The sequence below is a fragment of the Molothrus aeneus genome, chromosome 1 (assembly GCF_037042795.1).
Source record: "Molothrus aeneus isolate 106 chromosome 1, BPBGC_Maene_1.0, whole genome shotgun sequence".
NCBI classification, from domain to species: domain Eukaryota; kingdom Metazoa; phylum Chordata; class Aves; order Passeriformes; family Icteridae; genus Molothrus; species Molothrus aeneus.
The window spans coordinates 47,634,227-47,656,042 of NC_089646.1; the positions used below are offsets into that span (position 1 = coordinate 47,634,227).

Here is a 21,816-nt window from a genome sequence, read left to right on the forward strand (position 1 = left end):
CTGTTCCTCTTGATTTGATTTTTGAAGCAATAAGGTTTTTTTTCTTCTCTTGTGAAGGCTCTTTACTTTTGCTTTGTCAAAGCCTGTGAAAATTGAAGGTATATCCTGGTTGTGAGATTTCACAGAATCACAGAATTTCTAGGTTGGAAGCGACCTTCAAGATCATCGACTCCAACCCATGTTCTAACACCTCAGCTAGATCATGGCACCAAGTGCCACATCCAGTCTTTTTTTAAACGCATCAAGGGATGGTGACTCCACCACCTCCCTGGGTAGATGATTCCAGTATTTGACCACTCTTTCTGTGAAAAACTTCCTCCTTAATTCTAGCCTGTATCTCCCTTGGCACAGCTTGAGACTGTGTTCTCTTGTTCTGTCTGTTGTTCACCACAGAAGATTTGTCCCGAAACTCTTCAGCTTCTGTCATTTCCAATTGAATTCTTTAACCCAGTTATTTCACAGAGAGCTTGTGCATTGAGATTGCCCATGTAGGTCAGTTTTTACAACTTCTTGCTGCTTGTAAGGTCTCTAAAGCTGCATTGCAGTATGACTACAGCTTAATCAGACATAGGAGTTTTATTTCACCTAAAACTAAAAAACAAAGGTAAGCTTTGGTGAGCCTGGACTGCAGCTGCTAATGGTGGGCTTGTAACTCTGAAGCTCAGATTGTTACATTTCAGCTGTTCTAGGTACTAGGTAAGAGGGGACCAATGCCATGCAGTGTTTTTGTCATCTGCAGTAATGTTGAAGAACTGGAAGTGAAGAGAAACTTGTGGTTTTGGTTCCTTGGTTTTTACTGGGCTGCAAATTTTTGTCCAAGATGCTGAAAGATTTCTTTCCATGCCTCATGTTAAATTAGGTAACATGTCCTATTTTAAATGGCTACTTGCCAGACACACTGTTTATCAGGAGCAAAGCCTGTATATGCAATTAGAGGAAATAAGACTTTCTTCAGGAAGTGCCACAAATTCTTTGACTTGTGAATTGTTGATGATTCTTTTGTGACAGAGAAGAGGTCTAGTTTTAAATGCAGATTTTTACACTTATCCTTGTTTCCAAAAAGAGAGGAGAATATTTGACTTAGCTCATCTAGCTGGTGTCATCTCCCCTTCATTTTTCCATACTGAAGCCCTGTGTGCCCTAGTTTGCTGGATTGCTTTTTGCTTCCCATGCTCCATTGTGAATTCTAGTGCAAGAGTTGGACTGGGAGTAGGGGACCATTTTTCTTGGCAGTAGCCAAAATTTCACCTGTGAAATTAAACCACTGTTTCATGGCAGCTTTAATCTGTCAGTTGTAGAATGCTAGACCTGCTTCTGCTTTGAGAGGAAACAATAGTACTTGGAAAATGCTGTGTAGGATCTGTTGCAATATTCTTCTGAGGTATTTCCCACTAATGGCTTTTCTGAGTTATTTAAATGTCATCTCTAACAAGAATGATATACTAAGAGTCTGCCCTCAGTTATTGCACTTTAAATTTGGCTCTAAGAAAATTGATTAAATTGTCTTGCTGTATCCTAAATGCTGAAATTATGCTGCTGTTGATGCAGTTGCTGACAGGCAGAAATGGATTTATTGCTGCTAGACTTCCTTGTTCTTCTGTTTTGCTAGAAGCATCTTTGTGGCGCTAACATATGTTGCTTCCATAATTTATGCTTCACATTCAAGTTGTTAAATGGTGGAGCTTTGACTTTCTTCCCCTTATAAATGTCTGTAAAAGACAGAGTTGATAATTTGCAAGATTTCACATGACACCATCCTACATGGAAAAGCAGATATGTGGTAGCAGCATGGTCCTGCTCCCATCTTCCTCCTGACAAGTTTCATTTGGATTTTCTTACATGTTTATTGGACTGTTGTTTGTATTTTGTATTGCACTGAAGGCAGGAACTAGCCTTTACGAAAGCTTCTAAAATCAGACTTGAAATAAAAAGCATCTTGTAGTCTCCATTTTTGTGGTTGTCTATAATGGCATGGCAGAGCATCATTTCCCCCTGGCAAGAGGACAGTTCTGTCATACCACTTGCTGTAGTTCAGGCTCTCTGATTATTCCTTTAGCTTCCCTTCTGTATGAAAGCAAAAGCCTGCATGTTACAGTGCCATCAAAGCCATTGCACATTTGCATAAAGCTGCAGGTGCTGTCGTGCACATAAACTGTGAATTGTACAAGGATGAAAGAAGATGAAATGCATTATTTTTTATGCCTTCTGACAAGCTTTTTGCCCTTCTTTGAGTCACCAGCATCAAACTAATGGGATTATATTTTTAGCAAAACCCGTCACAATAATTAGAATTTATAAAATTGAAAAATTCCATGAAAAAACTTGCTCACTAGCTAAAACTAAAATATGCTTTGATGTAAACATTCTGTGTAAGTAGGTTGTGGAGAAGTACAGCATTTTTCTGTTGAATTCGATCCCCTTTTGATAACTCTTTGTGGCTATCAAATGTGCTATCAAATGCACTTCATCACAGAAGAAATGTGTTGTTGAATATCTTCATTCTGAAAAAGCAGTGAAGGAACTGCAGCTTATGCTTGACTGTATCAAGGAACTCGAAATACAGATGTCTACTTAAAATGCTGTGGAAGATTCCAAAAACCCTGTGCAATTTTAGAAACCTGGTTACCATGGGACTTACTGGCAGTTTTTCTCTAATGAGCTACAAGTCCCACTGAGATGAGTTACCTTCTCTCAGCCATCAGAACTAGCAGTTAATGCTTCTTTTCAGTTTGCAGTTCTTGCTGTGTCTGGTTAATAGAGACAGTGACAGAGAGACTGGGCCATCTTCTTGGTGGTGATATATGAAGCAAATCACTTTGAGCAGTTTAACTGAACTCTCAGCATCTAATGCTGCAAAAGATTTTTCTTGCTGCTGGGTGGTTCCTTGGCAGTCTTGTAGTCCCACCTGGAGCTTGGGAAAGCAACTTGAAATTCCTAAATACACGTAGCGCTTGTGGTCATGTTCCCAGTGGTGCAGTTGACTGTCACAGGTCATAAGCTTGAAATACTGTTTCAGTGGTAGATAGCCAAGTAATTGTTAGTGAAGAGTAGAAAACTTCTGGTTATTTCTGCAAGAGTAACTTAAAATGAAGAGGTAGGAAGTCATGCAGAGAGAACGCTGAGAATGTTCAAGATTGGCTACTCGCCTTGATCACTTGATATGTTTAATGAGCTCTCATGTGAGGTCATAAATCTAAGAATGCAAGTTGTGCTATTTTTGGGGTTTGCGTTTTAGAAAACAAGATCCTAAAAATATAGAAGAAAACTGATCCTGGATTTTTAGAATGATGTGGTATCTAGAAGATGTAGTGTGATGCATTATTGAGAGGGGCAATATATGAATGAGAAAACTGGTCTTCACCAGAGGTTACAAATAAAGCTGGAAGAAAGAAACCTAGGTTGGACTTCTTGTCCATTTTTCTCATAGATATTTGAGTGTGAATGGCACAGGCTAGAAAGTTGGAGGAGGTTGGAAATATGCTACATGCTCAATGTGCCACAGCAATGAACAGTGAAAAAAGCATCATTAAGCGTAACAATTCACTTCTGTTATCACAGGGACCAGGTGCTGGCAATTTGAGGCTTTTTGTAGTAATGAAGTCATAGCAAGAATTGATGGAAACGAGTTAGCTGTGAGTAGATTTTCTAGCTGATTGTCACAGATTAGGATTTCTGGTTCATTTATGAGGAGGGATTTGGAAATGAAGGTGAAAGATTGATGTAGTTCAGTTGAGCTAGTTACTTATTTTTTTACCTGAGCAATGCTTTCCTCTATTCACATGGATTGTACACCATTGTTCCAGTATTTTAGTTGTTCATTTCCTTTGCTAACTTGCTTTAGTACTATTCTGGAGACTATTTACATGGTTTGCAAACCATCCCAGTGGTTTCCTAGTGGTCTTCTCTGATCCCCAGCAGTATGTTTGAGATCTATATGTTTCAGATATAAAAGAGGAGACTGAATGTGTTGGTTTTTGGGTTTTTTCCTTGGTCTGTTTTCTCATGTTAACAGCTAGTCTTATCTGTGTAGGAAAAAGGAAGGTACTTGGTCAGTGTTTTGTTAACAGAAGAAAAAATTTTGCTATCCAGGGTTAGTTTAAAGTGATGTGCTATGAGCCATATTTACAAATATGGTAATGGTCAAGAGGTAATCGTTAACGCAAGTGTATAAGAAGAGTTCCACTCTATTTGTACAGCCATTTAGAAATCCATGGACTTGAGAAGAGTTGGAACTTCTGCTAGTCCTGTAAGGGCTCACAAAAGGTATTCCCTCACAAAAGTATGTTAGTAAAAGTATGTGCTTATTTCTGCCAACAAGAGTGCCCAGCTTCATGTGTTTGAATGTGACTATAAAAACAGCTTGATAAAATGTTAACATTTGGAAACACTAAGCTGTTCATAAATATGGGACACAAAATAATGAAGAAAAGGCTTCAAATTCTTCTGAATATTGTTCTTATGTGAAATATTTAGTGGGAGAATGAAGGCAAGGTTAAAGCAGTACCTGGATACCAGAAATAATTAACATTGTGGATTCAGGATTACCCTGCAAAATAAATGTTTTCCTTTTTTGCTTCTTTTTAAAACAAATTTCTAAAAATTGCTCACTCTAAATTAGGCACCTAGGTCTAACCACATCATAATTCACTAAGTGATTGGAAGTTATTGCTGTTGAAAAGTTTCTATTACATTGCATCATTTTGCCAGTTCATGCAGTGGTCAAAAGGAAAAATCTCATCAGACATGCCCACTGAAAGTGGGAAGATGCATTTTATTTGGGATGTATCATTTTGTTTCTGTAAAGGCAAATTAAATTCCTTGTTTTCCCTTCTCCCTTGTGGTTTTGTTAGTCGTATTCAAAGCCTATTGCATCCGTGGAAGCTGATTTCTCAGCCTTTCCAGTAAGCAATCCTTTTAGGTAATTTTGGGAAGGACAGAGGGTTTTGTTTGGCTGGGGTGTTTTGTGTGTGTGTTTGGGGAATCCGGGGGGTTTGTTTTCATTGGGGTTTGAAATTTTTGGGGTTTTTTGGGTTTTTTTTGTTTGGTTGGTTTTTTGTGGGGTTTTTGTTTGTTTTGTTTTGTTTTTACTTCTTACTGTATTTCTAATGAAAATTAGAATATTTTAGTGTGTCCAGAAAGGCTGATAGAATGTTCACTTACAGTTGATCTCTCTAATTCTGCTTTCACTGTAGTCATCAGAGAAACTCTAGTTTTATTACAGTGGAAGCAGCATGACTTCCTATACTATAATATTAAATATTTCAGTTAGAGTTTTTACCTACAGTTTCAGTGCAATTGTTTTATTTGATGTTATAGCCTCTTACTCCTGTTGCAGATGTTGACCCTTGCATGGTCTAAGGCACAACTGCATCCGGGATTGGTGCATTGGTGCAGACTCTTACATGTGATACTTCAATTACTGCTAGCAGTTAAGCAGTTTAAACTGTTATAATCTGCACTGGCTGATTAAAGTTAGCATGATGATAAGGATATCCAGGATGCTGGGCACCTTTGGGAACAAGATTGAGCATAAATATCTTTAGCATACTTTCTTTTCACTAATTTCAGCTCAAAATTGTCTTCACATCCTTGCAGCTGTGAGGGCAATGAAGGGGGAGGAGGGGAACAAACCTCAGCTCTCTCAGAGTGTAATGCTTCAGCAGTTCAGACACTGCTTGGTATGGAGTGCCACAGCTGCCCCAAGCCATCTAGGGCAAGCTGCTGGTTTTCCATTACACTCTTCTGAAGCTGAAAATGTTATTTCCATATGTTGTATTTCAATGACAACTTGACAGGCACTCATTTTCAGGAGAAGTGGTAGTTGTCAGTGTTTTTCACCTGAAATTCTTCAGCATATTAAGATTGGCAGTAACCCTAATAGAAGGGAGAAAGAAGGAGCAGCCCTTGTATACTCAAGTAGAATCTGATGCTAAAATCTTTCTTCAATACTGTAGTAGGATGCCTTTTACAAGATTATTGTCAAGTTAAAAAGCAGAGGTTACTGAAAGGATATGAATTGTACATTTCAAAACCAGAGCCACCCTCTTGAGGGCTTCAGTAGGGTACATAAAAACCTTCAGTTTAACTGGAATGATGCCTATCTCTTGAGCAGGGTTGAGAGATGGAGGTTAAGCTTTTTAATCAGGATGCGTCTATGACAATGGAAAGTTGGGCATTTCAGAAGCTTCTTTCTGTTGCAGAATTGGTGGGGAGGCCCCTCGGCTGCAGCTGTCCCTGCCCTTTAAGTCTTGCAGATGCAGAGTAGCAAATCGGTGTTTTTCAAAACCAGGCTCGGAGGCATAGTTCGTAGGTGTCTCATGCATCTGACCACGGAAAAAGGCAAAATCTGCAGGGCAGTGATGAAATCTTGTCAGCAAGCACGTTCCTGCTGGCTTGCCTAAACCTGTCCCGGTGGGGGGGTTAGTGTTCATTGCTCTTTTGACAGCCATACCTTGAGTACCTATCTCCCTTTCCATCAGCCTGGCTGTGGGCAGCTGCTGCTCGCACTACGGGTTAGCTCATCTGTCCAAGAGGGTGGGGTTTGAGGAGCAAGCGCTGCTGAGAGCACAGACAGCCGGCAGGAGCTCTGGTTGCAGTGTTTCATCAGCTGCTAATCCGTTTACAGTGTAGCTAATGAGATTGCTCTGCTCGGTGCTGCAGACGCTCTGTGCTACCCCGCTGTAATCGAGATGGCTGCTGTGTGTGAGCCAGCTCCTGTAGGAAACCCTGATACCTATTACAGGGAGACAGCTCCTGACTACTTCCTGTTACATAACTCTCTTGCATTAACCCAGAACATTTATCTCAAGACAGGGTTGGAAGTTTTCTCAATTCAGTCTCTAAATCAACACAATGTTTATTGGGGCTGGAGTGATTAGTGCTTTAGTGAAGTATGACTTTTCAATTATGGGCCCAGGTCAGCTAATTTTCCTCCCTCTCTTTTACTGTAGTGAAAATACATGGTTTGCCCTCAAATTTGTTAGCTTGAAAGCAAATTTCTCTGTGTCTGTTTCTGTTTAGGTCAATGAACTGACAGACTGCATATGAAATTTAAACAGAAAAAAGCCATTTTTTTATACCTTTCTCCTTAGCTCTAATGCCAGTGTGAATTGTTGTGTTGAAGTAGTTTCTTAACAAAAAAAAACCTAAGCAAGACTTTTCTTTTAGAATAATAAATAGTTGATCTGAAATTCCTGCCCTTGTCTCTGTAGAGCTGTAAATGGAGGATAACCTTTGCTGTGGTGTCTTTAGCTGTATTTGCTTGGATTGTCATGGCAGTTCATTGTTTAGCAAGGCTGATTTACTGTTGGTCATGAAGAAATTATCAAAAAAAGCCTAATAAAATCCAGCCCCCCTTCTGTACCCCAACAACAACAAAATTCCCAGGCAAACCATGTAGTTTGAAACTTCATTTTATCTCTTGTGGCTTTAATAGTTATAGCCAGCTGATCTCAGTCTTTCTCCCTCCACCCCTACTCCCACCCTCACCCTGATAATAAAGACTCTCAAATAAATAATATTTGAAATAAAGGAGACAACTTAATCTGCTTTGGCATTATGATGAGTTATACCAGGAAGATAGCTTGTGTATAAAATTCAATGTAATATCATCTCTGTGTCTTGTAATGGGAGAAATAGACAAAAGTGCTGAATGCACCTAATTCTTAATATGATCAGAAAAATTAATGTCTGTAGAGCCCAACAGTGGCAGTTGGATTTGAAAGGTTTTCCTTGAAATTGGAAAATACAGATTCTTAAAGTCTTAGAGTGCAGTGCATGTTTTCAGGTACTATGTTTAAAGAGCGTTTGAAATGTGGATCTAAATGTTTATATTTGACATGATACTCCTGGTTTTACTGAAACTGTTCTGTTTTCTTCTAGGTGAATCTGGACTGGGAAAATCAACATTAATCAACTCATTATTCTTAACAGAATTGTATTCCCCAGAGTATCCAGGTCCTTCACACAGAATTAAAAAGACCGTACAGGTATGTCTGGGGGAAAAAAGGTACAGCCTGAATTTTGTAACTTGCAATTTAGTAATGTAAGGTGATGTAAGTTGTCACACAAGCACCCGAGTTTCAAGATACATTTAGTCATGATATGAATCACTAAGAAATATTCAGTGTGTCTTTCAGTGTCTCTGAACAGCAAAACTTACAGGTTCTCGAACCTGTAGCCTGTAGAAATATGGGAGCCCTGAAGTGTTTTGTGTTTTGCCTGTAGATTAAAAAGCACATGTATGTACAGAATTTTTTGAAAATATATTTTTTATTATCAATTAAAGTAGTGAGGAAATCTGTAGAAATACATAGATTAGCAGTAAAACTTGTCTGTTAAAGGCAGGCTTTTAGAGACCAAATAGTAAATGATTTGACAGAAGGGCAGGGACCTGGGTATAAAAGTATCTGTGAGTCTTCTGCAGACTCTATCTTTAGTGGTATTTAGTGGTACCTTGTTTGTTTACCTGTGACAAGTTGTTACACTAAAACATCAGGGACTAGGGTGAACCTGCCTGACTTTAAGCACTAGACCTAGGCAAAGATGATGTTGCTGCAAGTGCATGATCGACATAAAATATTAAGCTAAAGACTGGAAAACTGAAGCTGATCCATTTTTTTGTGTAATAACTTGCTACTTTCCCTTAAGAAAATGAGCATGTTTTCTGTCTTATAAAAAGATTACTAAAAATAAGTTACCTAATGCTAAGAAATAGTAATGCTATGGGTAGTTTAGGAATCATTGTGTTTGTGAGGTACTTTCTGCCTCCACAGCTGAGCAGCTGAATAAGGATGCATGAGCTCTGCTTACCTCTCTTGATGTACACTTGCTTAAGACTTTGGTAAAGATAGCATGTGATAATCTAACTTTCATTCATGTGAGAACCATGGATGCTCACCATTGCTGCTGTTGTTCAACAGAGTTCCTCCAGCTGCAAAATTCAACTGTGGCTGAAGGGACTGGGCAATTGTAGAGTTGTCATAAAGTGATTAAGCCCTTTGTTGTGTTAGGAGGGTATGCAAGGTGCTAAACAGAAGCTGTAAAATAGAGTGCTTTTTTACTCATTGGAATCAAGTAATTAGGCTCCAGTGTCATGAACCACAGTCCTTACTGCTTTGTGGGACCTCGGGATTTTTTTTCTTTGGGGCTTTGGGTAAGACATTTTTTAATCCAATATCAGAACACAGAATCATTACCACAGTAGAAGGATAAAGTTAGTTATTATGTCCATATCGAGAAGTTTAAATTGCATTGCTTATCAGTTAGCTCAACATTAAAGCTTGAATACTATTACAAAATGAATTCACTGCAGAATATAATTTTTTCTTATTTGAGAAAAGCTTTTGAACATCCAGAGCTTGATTACCAATATATTAGTTTCCTAGCTTTGTTCATATCTGTTATGCTGCTTTATCAGTTTAATGTAAAACCATAGTGACTGACAAAATGGACTTGAAAGCTTGTTATCAGGGGCCATCAGACCATTATTTGAATAAGGTCTTGAAACAGCTTACTTGTTTCAAAGAGATGTTAAGTGGGATGGCAGAGGTGTGCAGAGTGTTAAACTCTCATATAATATACTTATTACTGAGCCAATCAGTGACTGTTGGAAAACCCAAATAGATGGGTGACTTTTTTATTGGAAGAGAGATGTAGCATGATTTCATTACTGATGATTACATCTTAGTTTAGCAGAAGCTAAACCAATTCAGGTTATGTTCATTGAATTTTAGTTTAAGTAACTGTGGGATGGGTTCCCTGTTATTGGAAGATTTTTGTTTTTTTCAGTTGGGAAAAATCTTTGGAAGAATTTGTACTTAAGCTAACAAAAAAACCGAAACCAAGAGATCTTCCAGAGAACTCACTCCCCCCCTAGTTAAATGTGCATCAGTGTAAGAAAAAATATGACAATCTGTGTGGAATTTCTGGAATTTGAGTTAAGTACTTTCATCTGTTAGGGGGCAAGATTAGGTGATCTGTTGTTCATTCTGACCATCAGGGTGGTTTGATTTGTATTGATTTACTGTTTTAAGTAAAAGACACATACTTTCCATAAAGCCTAACTTAATGATTTTTTTTTTGTATGTATGTAAAGCTGGAGAGGGGAAGAAAAGGGTTTGAGCAGAGCTCAGGCTGAAAAGTCATTGCATTTTCTTCTTACTTCCACTATGTGGGCTAAAGCTTGAGGGCAAGAGCTTGCCCAAGTTATTTTCAATAGTGAATTGGAGTCTGACATGACTTAAAAAATAATATGGTGGGAATGAAATAGATTTAAAGACAGTCTTCCCCTCCAGAAACTAATTTTGACTTTATCTAATAAAGTCTTTTTTTTTTTTTTAAATATACTTACAATGCAGCTTTTCTTTCAGTTTCTTGGGATGAATGAAAAGTCAGTGTAGCATTATAAGAAAGAAACTGAAACTATCTTATTTCATTGTCAGTGTAAGTGAGGATAAAATTGTTTCCCCCTACAAGCTTGAAAATCGTGTGTGGTAGCAATGTGTATGATGTGGAGGTGTTTCCTGTCAAATATTAAAGAATAAGCAGTGGGAGTTGCTGTTTGGATCCACTGGATTTGTACTCTGCCAGTGAAAACCTTTGTAAGTTGAGGATTGATAAAAGGGTTTTGCAGGGTAGGGATGAGAGAAACCACCTCACTTGAGCATCCTCAGATCTTGGTTGTAACAATCACCTGTTCTTATATGGTGGGAACAACTTACTGATCAGGAATTGTGTATGAGGCTGTCACATAGATAAACACAAACTGTGGTTTGGGCTTGAAAACCATTGCAGTTTGGAGTTGTTGGCAGCTCCTTGGCATTAATCTCATAGAAAATGCAGAAAAACGTTTAAGAGTAAGTGATTTGGTGTCAGATGAATTCAAAGGAAAGACACTGAGAAATGAGAGGGTATTAAATGTGTTTTCTCTGATCATTATCTGACTGCCTTAGATGCAGGATGGCAAAGGCATGTTTCATCCAATAAAAAGCAGTCAAGCTGTAACAAGCACCAAGTGATGAACGCTGTGTAGTTACTGCCAAGGAGACCCGTGTGACCCAGCTGACTGGAGTGCATGGGAAAATGGCTCTTTGGAGGAGACTTTTCTTAAAAAGTCTTAAATTCCAAGACTTGAACTAATGCTTTCCATGAATCCCTTGGGAATACTTGTAAATCAGATGATGGGATGCAGTTGGATGCTTAACTGTGAATGACACTAGTTTAGAGTGATTTTCTGGATCTTTTCCAGATGTTGCTACTTTCTGTGACTTTGACCATGTATGGAGACATCCATTTAGGTTAGAAAAATACAACTTTGTGGAGGCTTTGTGGCAGGGTCTTTGTCTTCTGTTTCCTACCTGTAGAATCCACTGCTTACCATATATCCTAAATGTGGTCTGATTGTCCATAGCACAAGCATAGGACTTTTAATTCATCAGCTAATATCTCTTGTTCTGTAGGTTTATGAAAATCCTGCTCTGATAGCGAGATACCTACATGAATTTATGAAAAATAAGAAAAAAATTTAAATCCTCACAACCCAGTAATGTATTAGCACTGTCTGCAGAGATTAAGTCGCTGCAGACCATTTGTCAGAAGGTGACTTCAGCCACAAATTTAGCCACACTTAGATTTTACAAGCATGCACAATCAGGGAAAATGCTTGGCGTGACATTTCTGAGATCTCCTGACCTTTCTTTTCCTTTGTTATAAACATATGTTCAAGATAATGTTTTATTAATTGCTTCTTTGTAAAGGCATTCCACTGTGAGCCCATAATAATTTAATGGTTCTTGCTGGGAATTTTTGTGCTGGAGAATAACACTGATACCTTGTAGCTCTTGGCAAGAGTACATCTCTTAACATTATCATCTCTAGTATTTTGCAAGTGTTGTGGGTTTTGTATACTTGCAGAGAGCTTGGTAATAGGAAGGCTGTGTGGTTACTATATGTAAGATAGCCAAAAGAATGCAAGGAATCAGAAGTTAATCTCTTGTGTGCTAAAGCTTGAGAGTAGTAAACTCTTGGCTGAGTTGACTGTGTCAGGGGATTACTGTCTTGAGTTCTGGTATCAATTGTGTACAATAAAATTTCTTGATAGAACTCTAGAGGATGGGGGAAATAGACTCGCCATAATTAAAATGTATGTTTCTAAAGCAGTGCATGTATTCCTTGGTTCTCATGGCTTTCAGCTACATGCTTTTGGAAGGACAAGAGCTGTATAGTTTGTCAAAGAGTAACTTGGTGGTGGCTTAGGCTGGTGCATGTACAGTTTTGTTTGGTTGGTTTTAATTCCTGTTGTTTTTTTACACCTTCCTAACCTTGCAGTAAGGCCTGTTCATGTTGGAGTTTGAATTGGGTGGTCTTGAAGTCCAGCGCAACCTGGATACTTCTGTAACCAGTATCCTGGTAGCCGTTAACTGTTTGAGAACTAGCAGTGAAAGGGACTGATCCAACTTGGGTAGGATCCCTACTGATGAGTAGATAAAATCCTGCATACTCAGAGATTTAAATATGAAGCTTTCTTTGTAGGTAGTTATGGTTTTCTGTGATTCTGGATATTCTCTTCTGAATTGGAATCAGTGTTATGCTCATGCAAGAGGGATTTAGTTCGACTTCCTGCAGTGTTAGTTTATCTTGTGGGCTTATACTGCATCACATAAGCAGTGATTGCAGAGCATTTGCAACAATGTTCAGGTGTGGCTGTGAGAGTCTGCTTCACTTGCATAACAATCAGAGATGTGCAAGCACTTAAGAAGCATTAGTATGATATTTCTCAACTCGTGAACTGGTCAAGAGACCATCCAGATATGGTTTATTATAAATAGAACTTTCTCTCCCCACTTAGGGTTTGTGAAGCTTAAGGAATGTTAAGCAATGAGCAACAAGATGGCATTACCTTGAGTCTTCTGGCTCTCATGTGCTTCTGGATAAATGGCTTACATGGCTGATTTCTTGAATCCATATCTAGAAAATGGTGTAACTCGTGATTTAATAGGAATTGTTTTAATATCGGGGGAAAAAAAAACAATGATTAAATGTCTGAGCAATTGGAAAGAAGCCAGCATGGGTTTGTCATTTCATACTGCGGTGCATCTCACTGATAGTACAGTGGCGTACAGCACTTTCTCAGGCAGATGGGCCTGACATTGGCAGTATCAATGATTACTGAAATATTAGTAGGAAGAAGAGGGTAGCAGTCCATGTGCTGCTTAGCCTAGTTCTTCTCTGTCATGACATGCCTAATCTGTTGGGTGACGTGTTCAGTGCAAGCTGCCTGAGCTGTGCTGTAGATGGGTGGTCACAACTGGAGGCATGATCTCCCACGCCCCAGTCTTGCATCATTCCTTGTGCTGATACAGTTGCCTTCTGAGGCGGGTTTCCATCAGTGACTTGAGCTAATAGGAACCCAATCCATTAGTCGCATGAGGTCTAACTCAGCAGATTGCAGACAGATTGTATTACTTTCCAGTATAATTCTGTTTGTAATAGGAAACCATCACTTTGAGATGGTTCCCAACCATTATGCTAGCTGAAAAATAAATGTATTCTTAAAAATACATGAACACGACTAGAAGTATCTAAGGTGCTTGTGGGGAGGATTAGTTTTGAAAAGTGTCATTTTCCTTGAAGTGACCAAGTTTGCAAGTTTTATCAAGTTTAATGCCTGGTTAAGATTTTTCCCGTTTATCAGGAACTTAAATATTAAGATATCCCATATACTTAGAGAGTTCTTTTATCACTGACTTTATTTAAATAATGATATTTTTCTTTTAAAAAAATCATTATTGTAAAATTATTGGGATTTTATAAGCAGAACACAGACACAGCGTACCTCTGAAGCAGAAAAGTTAGCAATTCTTTGTCAGGCTTCTTATTCATTGAATGCTTTTCCCAATGTTTAAGATAGTTGACTAAACTGCTAAAAATCTAATCTTATTGTATTCGTTTTACAGGTTGAGCAGTCAAAAGTTTTAATCAAAGAGGGTGGTGTTCAGTTACTACTTACAATAGTTGACACACCAGGATTTGGAGATGCTGTGGATAATAGTAATTGGTAAGAGATTCTTTCTATGTTCTCCCATGATAATTCTGCACTGTGTTTTGTGTGTGTGTGAGAATACCTTGTGACATATTGTAAAATGCAGACTTCAATATTCAGTTAAAATATTAACACTTCTAAACTTTTCATTTAGCTGAAAACTTCTAACTGCTGTAACTCCAAGTGTCTTTATAACTTGACTGAAGTGCTGTCAGCCTTTCCCCTTAAACTGAATGGTGCATTTGGCTCTTTATCCACACATGCAGTGTGCAAAACTATCTTCTGTGCTGTCACAAGATGCAATCAGTGAAACATATTACTTTAGCTACAGTTCTTAAGTGTTCTCTTTAATGCTTCTACAATGAAGGTGATTGTGTTTGAAAGGTTTTTTTAAGTGGACACACACATTGTATCTTCAGAACTATGTAACTCAATTTTAGGTTGAGGAGTTGATCAGTTGCAGTGTTGAAGTACCCTAATTAAAAAAAAGCAAATGAAAAGCAAAAATACCCATCCCAAGCTATGGGGAAATTGCGAACATCTATTTCTTAGCAAAAAGAGGTTTCTTTATGTAAATAATGTAACTTACAGATTTTTATTCATGTAATCTCTGCAGCTGGCAGCCAGTTATTGACTACATTGACAGTAAATTTGAGGACTACCTGAATGCAGAATCTCGAGTGAACAGACGCCAGATGCCAGATAATAGAGTGCAGTGTTGTTTATACTTCATTGCTCCTTCAGGACATGGGTTTGTATTAGTGTATTTTATGTTTTCATTCTCTTATCTCAGATAAATATCTAAATTTGTCAATCTGAGTTTCAAATTGGATTTTCTCAATGGCCTGCAGATCATGCTTAATTTCAAAGATGAGTTTACTTTGGCTTGTCAAACATTAGCAAGCCAAACACCAGAAAATACAATTGTATATTAATGGCATAACAAGAGAGATAGAATTCTAGCAATGAAAAATACAAAGACGGTCACAGGTGCCAGGTCTGTTTGTGATCTGTATCTCCTCAGATCACATTAGGAGAAAGTGGTTCTCATGTAAAGCAAAAGGATTTTTCCTGTCCATTCTTCCTCCCTCCCATTAGTGTAAATTGAAGATGGAAAGTTTCATACATCCTTGTAAGCATACCAGTAATTCACTTGGTGTGTAGTATTTTGTCTAGTGGCAATTCCAGTATAGGCATTGCAGATTATTTTTCAGTTATTATGTGATCTTCCACCCCTGCATAGTTTTTACTAGATCAGACTTCTATCTAGTGGTAGACAGGGAGAACTGCATTTCCAAGGTGTATTAGGTACAGATTAACTATCTGAAACTGGTTGTGTATCTTTTTATCATGGTATCATGATTGAATTTGTCAGACTCTTAAGTTATACCTCCAAAACCAGAAGGAGACAAAGATAAGTTTAAGCCTATTCTATTGTGTCGGTCAAAAGTAGTAAAACTTGTTGAAGGGAGTGATGAAAGAATTTAAAGAGTATTCCTCAGGCAGTAAAAACTGACAGCTATTATACTTAGCTTCTGTAGCTAACATTGGAATGGGTCTAATAATTTTGAACTGTACAGATACTTCCAAATATGGAATGAAATGCCAGAGGGTGGAGGTTTTTTTATGCAGACTTGCCTTTATTAAGCATTTTGTTGTTGTTCAACAGGCATGTTTGTAATGCCAGTTTTGCTCAACATGCATGTCAGTTTTAAATGCAAACACTTGAATTCTTGACATGCTGATTTACTAGTGTGCAAAATCCAAAATGTAATTTAAATAACGGGAAGATGATTCCTTGTGTAAGTCAGTTATTTCTGAGCTAATTTTCAAAAAGCTTGTCTTCCCTGCACACCCCCATGTCTGTTAGAACTTCCTAAATCAGTGGGAGGTACAAGTTGTTCTTAAGGAAAAAGAAATGTTTCCAATGGATTAAAATTTGGTCACTAAATTTGTGAGGCTAAAAGCCATAAAAGTATATTCCTTGTACAGGTATTTCATATTATTTTTAGGGGAGAAAAAGGTGTACAATTATGCTACGTTTTCACGCTGTTTTTCAATTCTTGGAATAAATGCTTAAAATTGTCATCTCAGTAAGGAAGTTAAGAAAATTGGTGCTGCTTTTAGCATTCGTTTCCTCTTTTAAGATGCTGCCCTCTCTGAAAGGACAGAGCTCACTTCCTACCTGGTTTTTGTGGTGATGCAGTCTTTACTCCTGTTCCCTCTGCAGACAGCAGCACATCTAACCCACCAAGTAGTGTCCTCTTTACTCTTAATGTATGGTTATATTTACGTTGAATTAAAGCATTTGTGGGTGAGCTTGCTTCTACTTGTCATTTTAATACATCTGTAAAAGCCTGCTTTAGATATTATAAAAAAACAACAGTTAAAGTCCTTCCATTTAATACATCCCACCGTTTTTAGCTAGTATTCCCATAAACACCTGAAATGATTGAATTGGTTTCTGTGGAAGCAGGGGGAGAGAGTGGAGGGACAGGAGGAGCTTTCCAGGTAAGTGAATGGGGTGATGATGGAATTTGCAATCTTTCTGCAACTTTGGAATCTTTCTATAAAAGCTTTCCTCCTTCAGTCTCCTTTGTAAACACTCAAGTCCTTAGATGAGCAGACCTTTTGAGCAACTCTGCTTTGGCAGCTGCGCTTCAACCCAGTGTTGCTGCCCTAGGTAACTTTTTGAAGCAAGCAGAGGGAAAGCATATTAAGGTGAATGGATAACCAAAAGAGTGCTTATAATGTAGATGTGCTTTAATATTAGCTATTTAATGGGCACATGTTGAGAACTGGTGAAATCAGTGACAGGTAGAAAATGTTAAAATGAAGTTAAATATGAGTTCTTGAACATTTTCTTCATTCTTTTATGTATGGTTTTCAGAAATTTCAGTACCAAATTAATCTGGTTTTAATGTTCCTAATACTAATTTTTTTAGGATGAAAAATAATCTTGTTAAATCCTTTAAGTGAATCCTTTAAGCCTGACTAAACTTGCTGTCATTAATGCATCAAAACCTCTCTAGTTTTACTTCAGGAAACAGGAAATACTGGCCACTTTGATCCACATAGACGGTGAATATACAACCGCACAGCCACTTTATACCCATATGATGGTTTAGTTTTTATCACTGTCATCCACTTTCATAAATGTCTTTTTGTTTTACATACCAATTTAGAGGTGAGATATTTCTAATTCATTTGTACATAGGCTACAGGGGTTACCATCTTCAGCAATCTTAAGGTCTTAAAATAAAATGTCTCCTAGCCCACTCTCAAGAGGAAGCATACTGAGACTTTCAGAACCTGCAGCTGTATGTGTGAACAGAGCAAAATTCACAACTGTGAGCTCTTATCAGTCAGGCTTTAAGTGGGATTATCTTCCAGCTAATAACACAAACTTTACTACCTTAATAGAGTTCTTACATCTTGCTTAAATGAGTGTACTTTCAGCTAGCAGAAGACTCATGACTGCTAGTAATATTAACTTACCACTTATTCCTCTTGTATTATACAAGTTAGGGGATTTGCTCTAATAATTGCAGGTAACCTTTTCATTTTCAGTCATCTGTCACTCATAAATCAGTGTCTTAAGAGTAGTTGTCAGGACAAATCTCATCATTTGTACAGTCTTGTTTAATTGATATAAATTGCAAAGCTCTAATGCTCTATTTCAGACTTAAGCCTTTGGATATAGAGTTTATGAAGCGCCTGCATGAAAAAGTGAATATTATTCCACTTATTGCCAAAGCAGACACACTTACACCCGAGGAATGCCAACAATTTAAAAAACAGGTGAGTTGAAAAATTAATATTTACAACACAGGATAATTTAGTAAGTTGGTCCCTATGGAAATGGTGAGATTTAACTTACAAGCAGAGTTTAAACCCTGAAGCAATAACTTGAGACAGCAAACCTAAGTAATTTATATCTCTAGATTTAATTATAATTCTTAGTGAAATAATCTTGTTTCTGTCCTCAGGGGAAGAGGTTTCAAGTCTAGTATGTTTCTTGGCAAGTAAAATAATTCACTGCTGAGATAAAAATCAGTAAGGGAGGAAAGAAGCTTTCAGGATTTAGGTGCCTAACAGAAGTGTGTTAAAAAAAATAAGGTATTCAACAGTATCATAGTTTTACTGATTGCATTGAGGTATCCACTTCTATGTTGATGCACTGTAATTATTAAAGATACCTCAGGTATTATATAAGAATCAGTAAACTTGTTTACTCTTGGGTGTGGTAATGCATTTTAAAGATGGTGAGATAATTCTAGCATTGATACAACTGATACAATGTCTTTGTATTTGTAGAATGTATTTGCTGTGAGTGTCTACAAGTGGTTTATGTTTTATTTTCAGCTACATTATCAGAGTAGAACAGTTAAGCTTTGTAGTATTGTATGAAGAGGACAAGGAGGACCCAGAACAAGACAAGACATAAAGTTTTTTTTTATTGAACTCTGTCCAGTCCCAGTTTAGAAGAACGCAGAGTTCTGAAAAGAAGGTGGCATTAAGCGGTGTTGTGTGTAAAACTCTTGATTTAAATAGATAAGATTAAAAATTAGGTGACAGAAAGGAAAAAATGGTAGAGCACAGAATATTTCTAAATATATAAGTAGCTTTATGAATGAGTGGGTGTTAAACAGGGGGGACTTTCCTAAACCAAACTTTGAAAATAAGTCCTTGCATGATTTGGAAACTTAACTTCTCCTAAGGCTGCAAACCCATGAGCTAGAAATATTCCCCAGGGCTCTGCAGTGCAGCTGTCGGCTAAATGGTCTAATATTTTTCCATCCTAAAATTCTGCAAACTAATCAGCTTGTTTTTAAAAATACCCTTCAGACAAATATAGCATCAAAACAGGACAGTCACTTTATTATTGCTTGTGAATGTTTTTCAGCAGTACTAACTGCTAGAGTTAGTCCATCAGTCACAAGCTCTATTAAAATAGGCAGGTGATCCTGCTTCAAGCAAGTGCTGCTCAGGTATGATGAAAACTGAAAAGAATAGGAGTGACAGCAGTAGCTGTTGTGGGAACTCAAAGGGATAAAGTGTGCCTGCAATTATCTATTCAAGTATCTGGTTTTTAAAGAACCCAATTGCAAAACTGGTCTGAAAGTTTGTTGTATTAGGTTTTCCACCTAACTCTATGCAGGTAGAATTTCCTTTAGAGTAAACCTCTTGTTTGTCCTGTTATAGAAAACTGGCATTAATTTTTGCTGTCTTGTGTTGGTGGATAATATTCTGGTAGCTGGGAGCTCTAGCTCTGATTGTCTTCTCTTGGCTAAGGAGGGATGATCACACTATTAACCTGAGGTCACCTGAGGGTGTTAAATGTACAAGTGATGTTGTAATTTAAGTCAGGGTAATCTAAAGGATTTTATGTATCTAACAAAAGGAGGAGAATCAGGCTGTTATAAAGTATGAAATCCTCAAGCATATAATAATTTTGTTTCTAGATAATGAAAGAAATCCAAGAACACAAAATTAAAATATATGAATTTCCAGAAACAGATGATGAAGAAGAAAATAAGATTGTTAAAAAGATAAAGGTAAACTAATTTTCTTTTGAAAAAGTGCTTATGGAGGGGCAAGGGGGGAGCTGAGTTTGAAAAGCATTCTGTCATTAATGAAGAGCCCACCAGCGTGTTTAGAATATAGAAATCAGATGTAAAGCTGTCCTAAGGGTCAGTGTTCCTTATCAGAAGCAATGAATGACATTATTAAGTCATCTAAGTCCTTCAATGGCTAAAATTCAGAATGAGAGCACTAGATCACATGTTTATTAATGAACTCTTAAAGATAGATATAGTGATAGATATAATGAACTCTTAAAGATCACTTTTTAAAATTCATCCTTATTTGACTTCTATCCACCCTCCACAGCTTTCCACTTTTTTTTTGGTTCTGAGCTTTGAAGGAGGCACGGGTTTTCTTTCAGACAGAGGTGTGCAGTGGCATAAAGTGTGTGCATTACAGCTAATAGCTCTCTGGCTGATTGATACACTGAGACCTTAATGGAGATAAATGACTAAAGAAAATCAAAAGGACTGTCAGGCTGTTGAAAGGCCTTTTCTTAGTTTACTCATGTTTTCAGTTTGTTCTTTCATGTTGGAGTCCATCTTGTGTATGTTTCTTGAGCCTTGCTTCTGTTTGTTCAGTAGCTGTAACAGCTTGTAAGAGCTTTTAAAATTTTTTGTTACTGGGGAAATCTCCTAGGATAGATAAACACTAACAGGACAAAAAATGGAAGATATTCTGGGACTAAGCCTAGAGAAGAGCAGAATAAAAGCAAAGACAAAAGTGCAAAATACTGAGCTTAGTACTCTGTCCCTTTCTGCCCCTGGAAGCTGCTCTTGGCTCCTTTGTTGCTTGTTACACTGGAGGCATTCTCAGTTCAGCTGAAAACAAGAACTTGACGTAGTTCTTTGCCAAACCTTTGAAAACTGGGTACAAGATCCAGTCAAAGTAACAGCCCTTGTAGCCAGTGGGTATATGACTTGGTAAATAATTGTGCAGTTGAAAAAATAGGAATTGGTTTGCCTCTTGCATAGCTTACTAAGTAACAGTAGTGTCTGTTCCTTAACTAGATTTACAGAATGCAGCAGCATAGGGAATTCAGAAGGAGTGTGTGTATATATAAGTCATTAAGCTGGGCAGAGGTCAATAAACATCACTATTCTCTCACTTTGGGGTTAGCTGCATTGCAGTGTTACAGCACTGACCTAGCTTATGTTAAGTTGATACATGGGCATGCTTTCAGTATCTTCTGGCAGCAGATTTTGATTTTTAAAGTCATACTTTATCTTGTAGGACCGTTTACCTCTTGCTGTGGTAGGTAGTAATACGATCATTGAAGTCAATGGCAAGAGAGTTAGAGGAAGGCAGTACCCATGGGGTGTTGCAGAAGGTAAGGCTTTCTTGTGATTTTTTTAATCCATTTAAAACTTACTAGACATGAGTCTGTATTTGAAATGTTTGAAATGCTTAATTTCAATGATCTTTTGAATATACCATTTTGTTATTTTGACAATATTGGAACAAGGTAAAGGTTTCAACAACATGTAACTTTGCTAGCAGATTTCTCTTGAAGCCTCAGTGAGAAATTGTAAAACCTGTAGTAATTTATTACAGGTGATGATGTGATTTAAATTATGGTTGTTTTCTAGCTTTTTTACCTTAATTATCTTCATCTAAAACCTGTGTATTAAATTCTTCTTTCTAGAGCATTCACATTATAAATATTAATTTGATCAGTTCAATTGCTATAAATAAATTTTTTCCCAAAACATCTGAGTCTTAAGTACTGGGGTGTAGCAACAGGAAGTTACCTGGTAATAAATAGAGTACTTTTTTTAAAAGTTTGTTTGAAACTTACTTTCTACTGCTATAGAGACTTGAAGATAATTGCATGTTCTTCTGGCAGCCATTTCTTGTGCTTTAATGCTGTTCATATATTTCAAATGCCACATCGCATGACTTGCACCACACTCTGTAGTAAAGCAATCACTATTAGACTGTTTTTCCATGATCATTGAGTTTTTTCCTTTGGTGTGCATGTATTGAATAAAGAGAAATTTTTTTTCTCTCATTATTTCTGCCTTCCAAGGGCAATGGACTATAAATTGGATGCAGTGTAAAACAGACAAAAAAACCCCAGCCAACAAGCAGTGTATGGACCAATATTTAAAAAGGAATGCTGCAGCACTTTGAAGTGCATGTCTGGCAGGAAATGAGGTTTGGCAGAAAGTAAAAACCAGCTGCATCAG

The 21,816-nt window shown here is 37.5% G+C and overlaps 1 protein-coding gene across 2 annotated transcripts in view; it reads left to right on the forward strand.

The window, feature by feature from the left end:
• The window catches only part of SEPTIN7 (septin 7), a 61,103-nt gene that overhangs the window by 26,291 nt on the left and 12,996 nt on the right, over positions 1-21,816 (forward strand). For both annotated transcript variants that reach the window (XM_066556550.1, XM_066556559.1), the window contains exons 2-7: positions 7,882-7,988; positions 13,956-14,056; positions 14,658-14,792; positions 17,725-17,842; positions 19,507-19,599; positions 20,861-20,957. In XM_066556550.1, the coding sequence (XP_066412647.1) occupies positions 7,882-7,988; positions 13,956-14,056; positions 14,658-14,792; positions 17,725-17,842; positions 19,507-19,599; positions 20,861-20,957 (651 nt within the window). The remainder of the gene's footprint in view (positions 1-7,881; positions 7,989-13,955; positions 14,057-14,657; positions 14,793-17,724; positions 17,843-19,506; positions 19,600-20,860; positions 20,958-21,816) is intronic.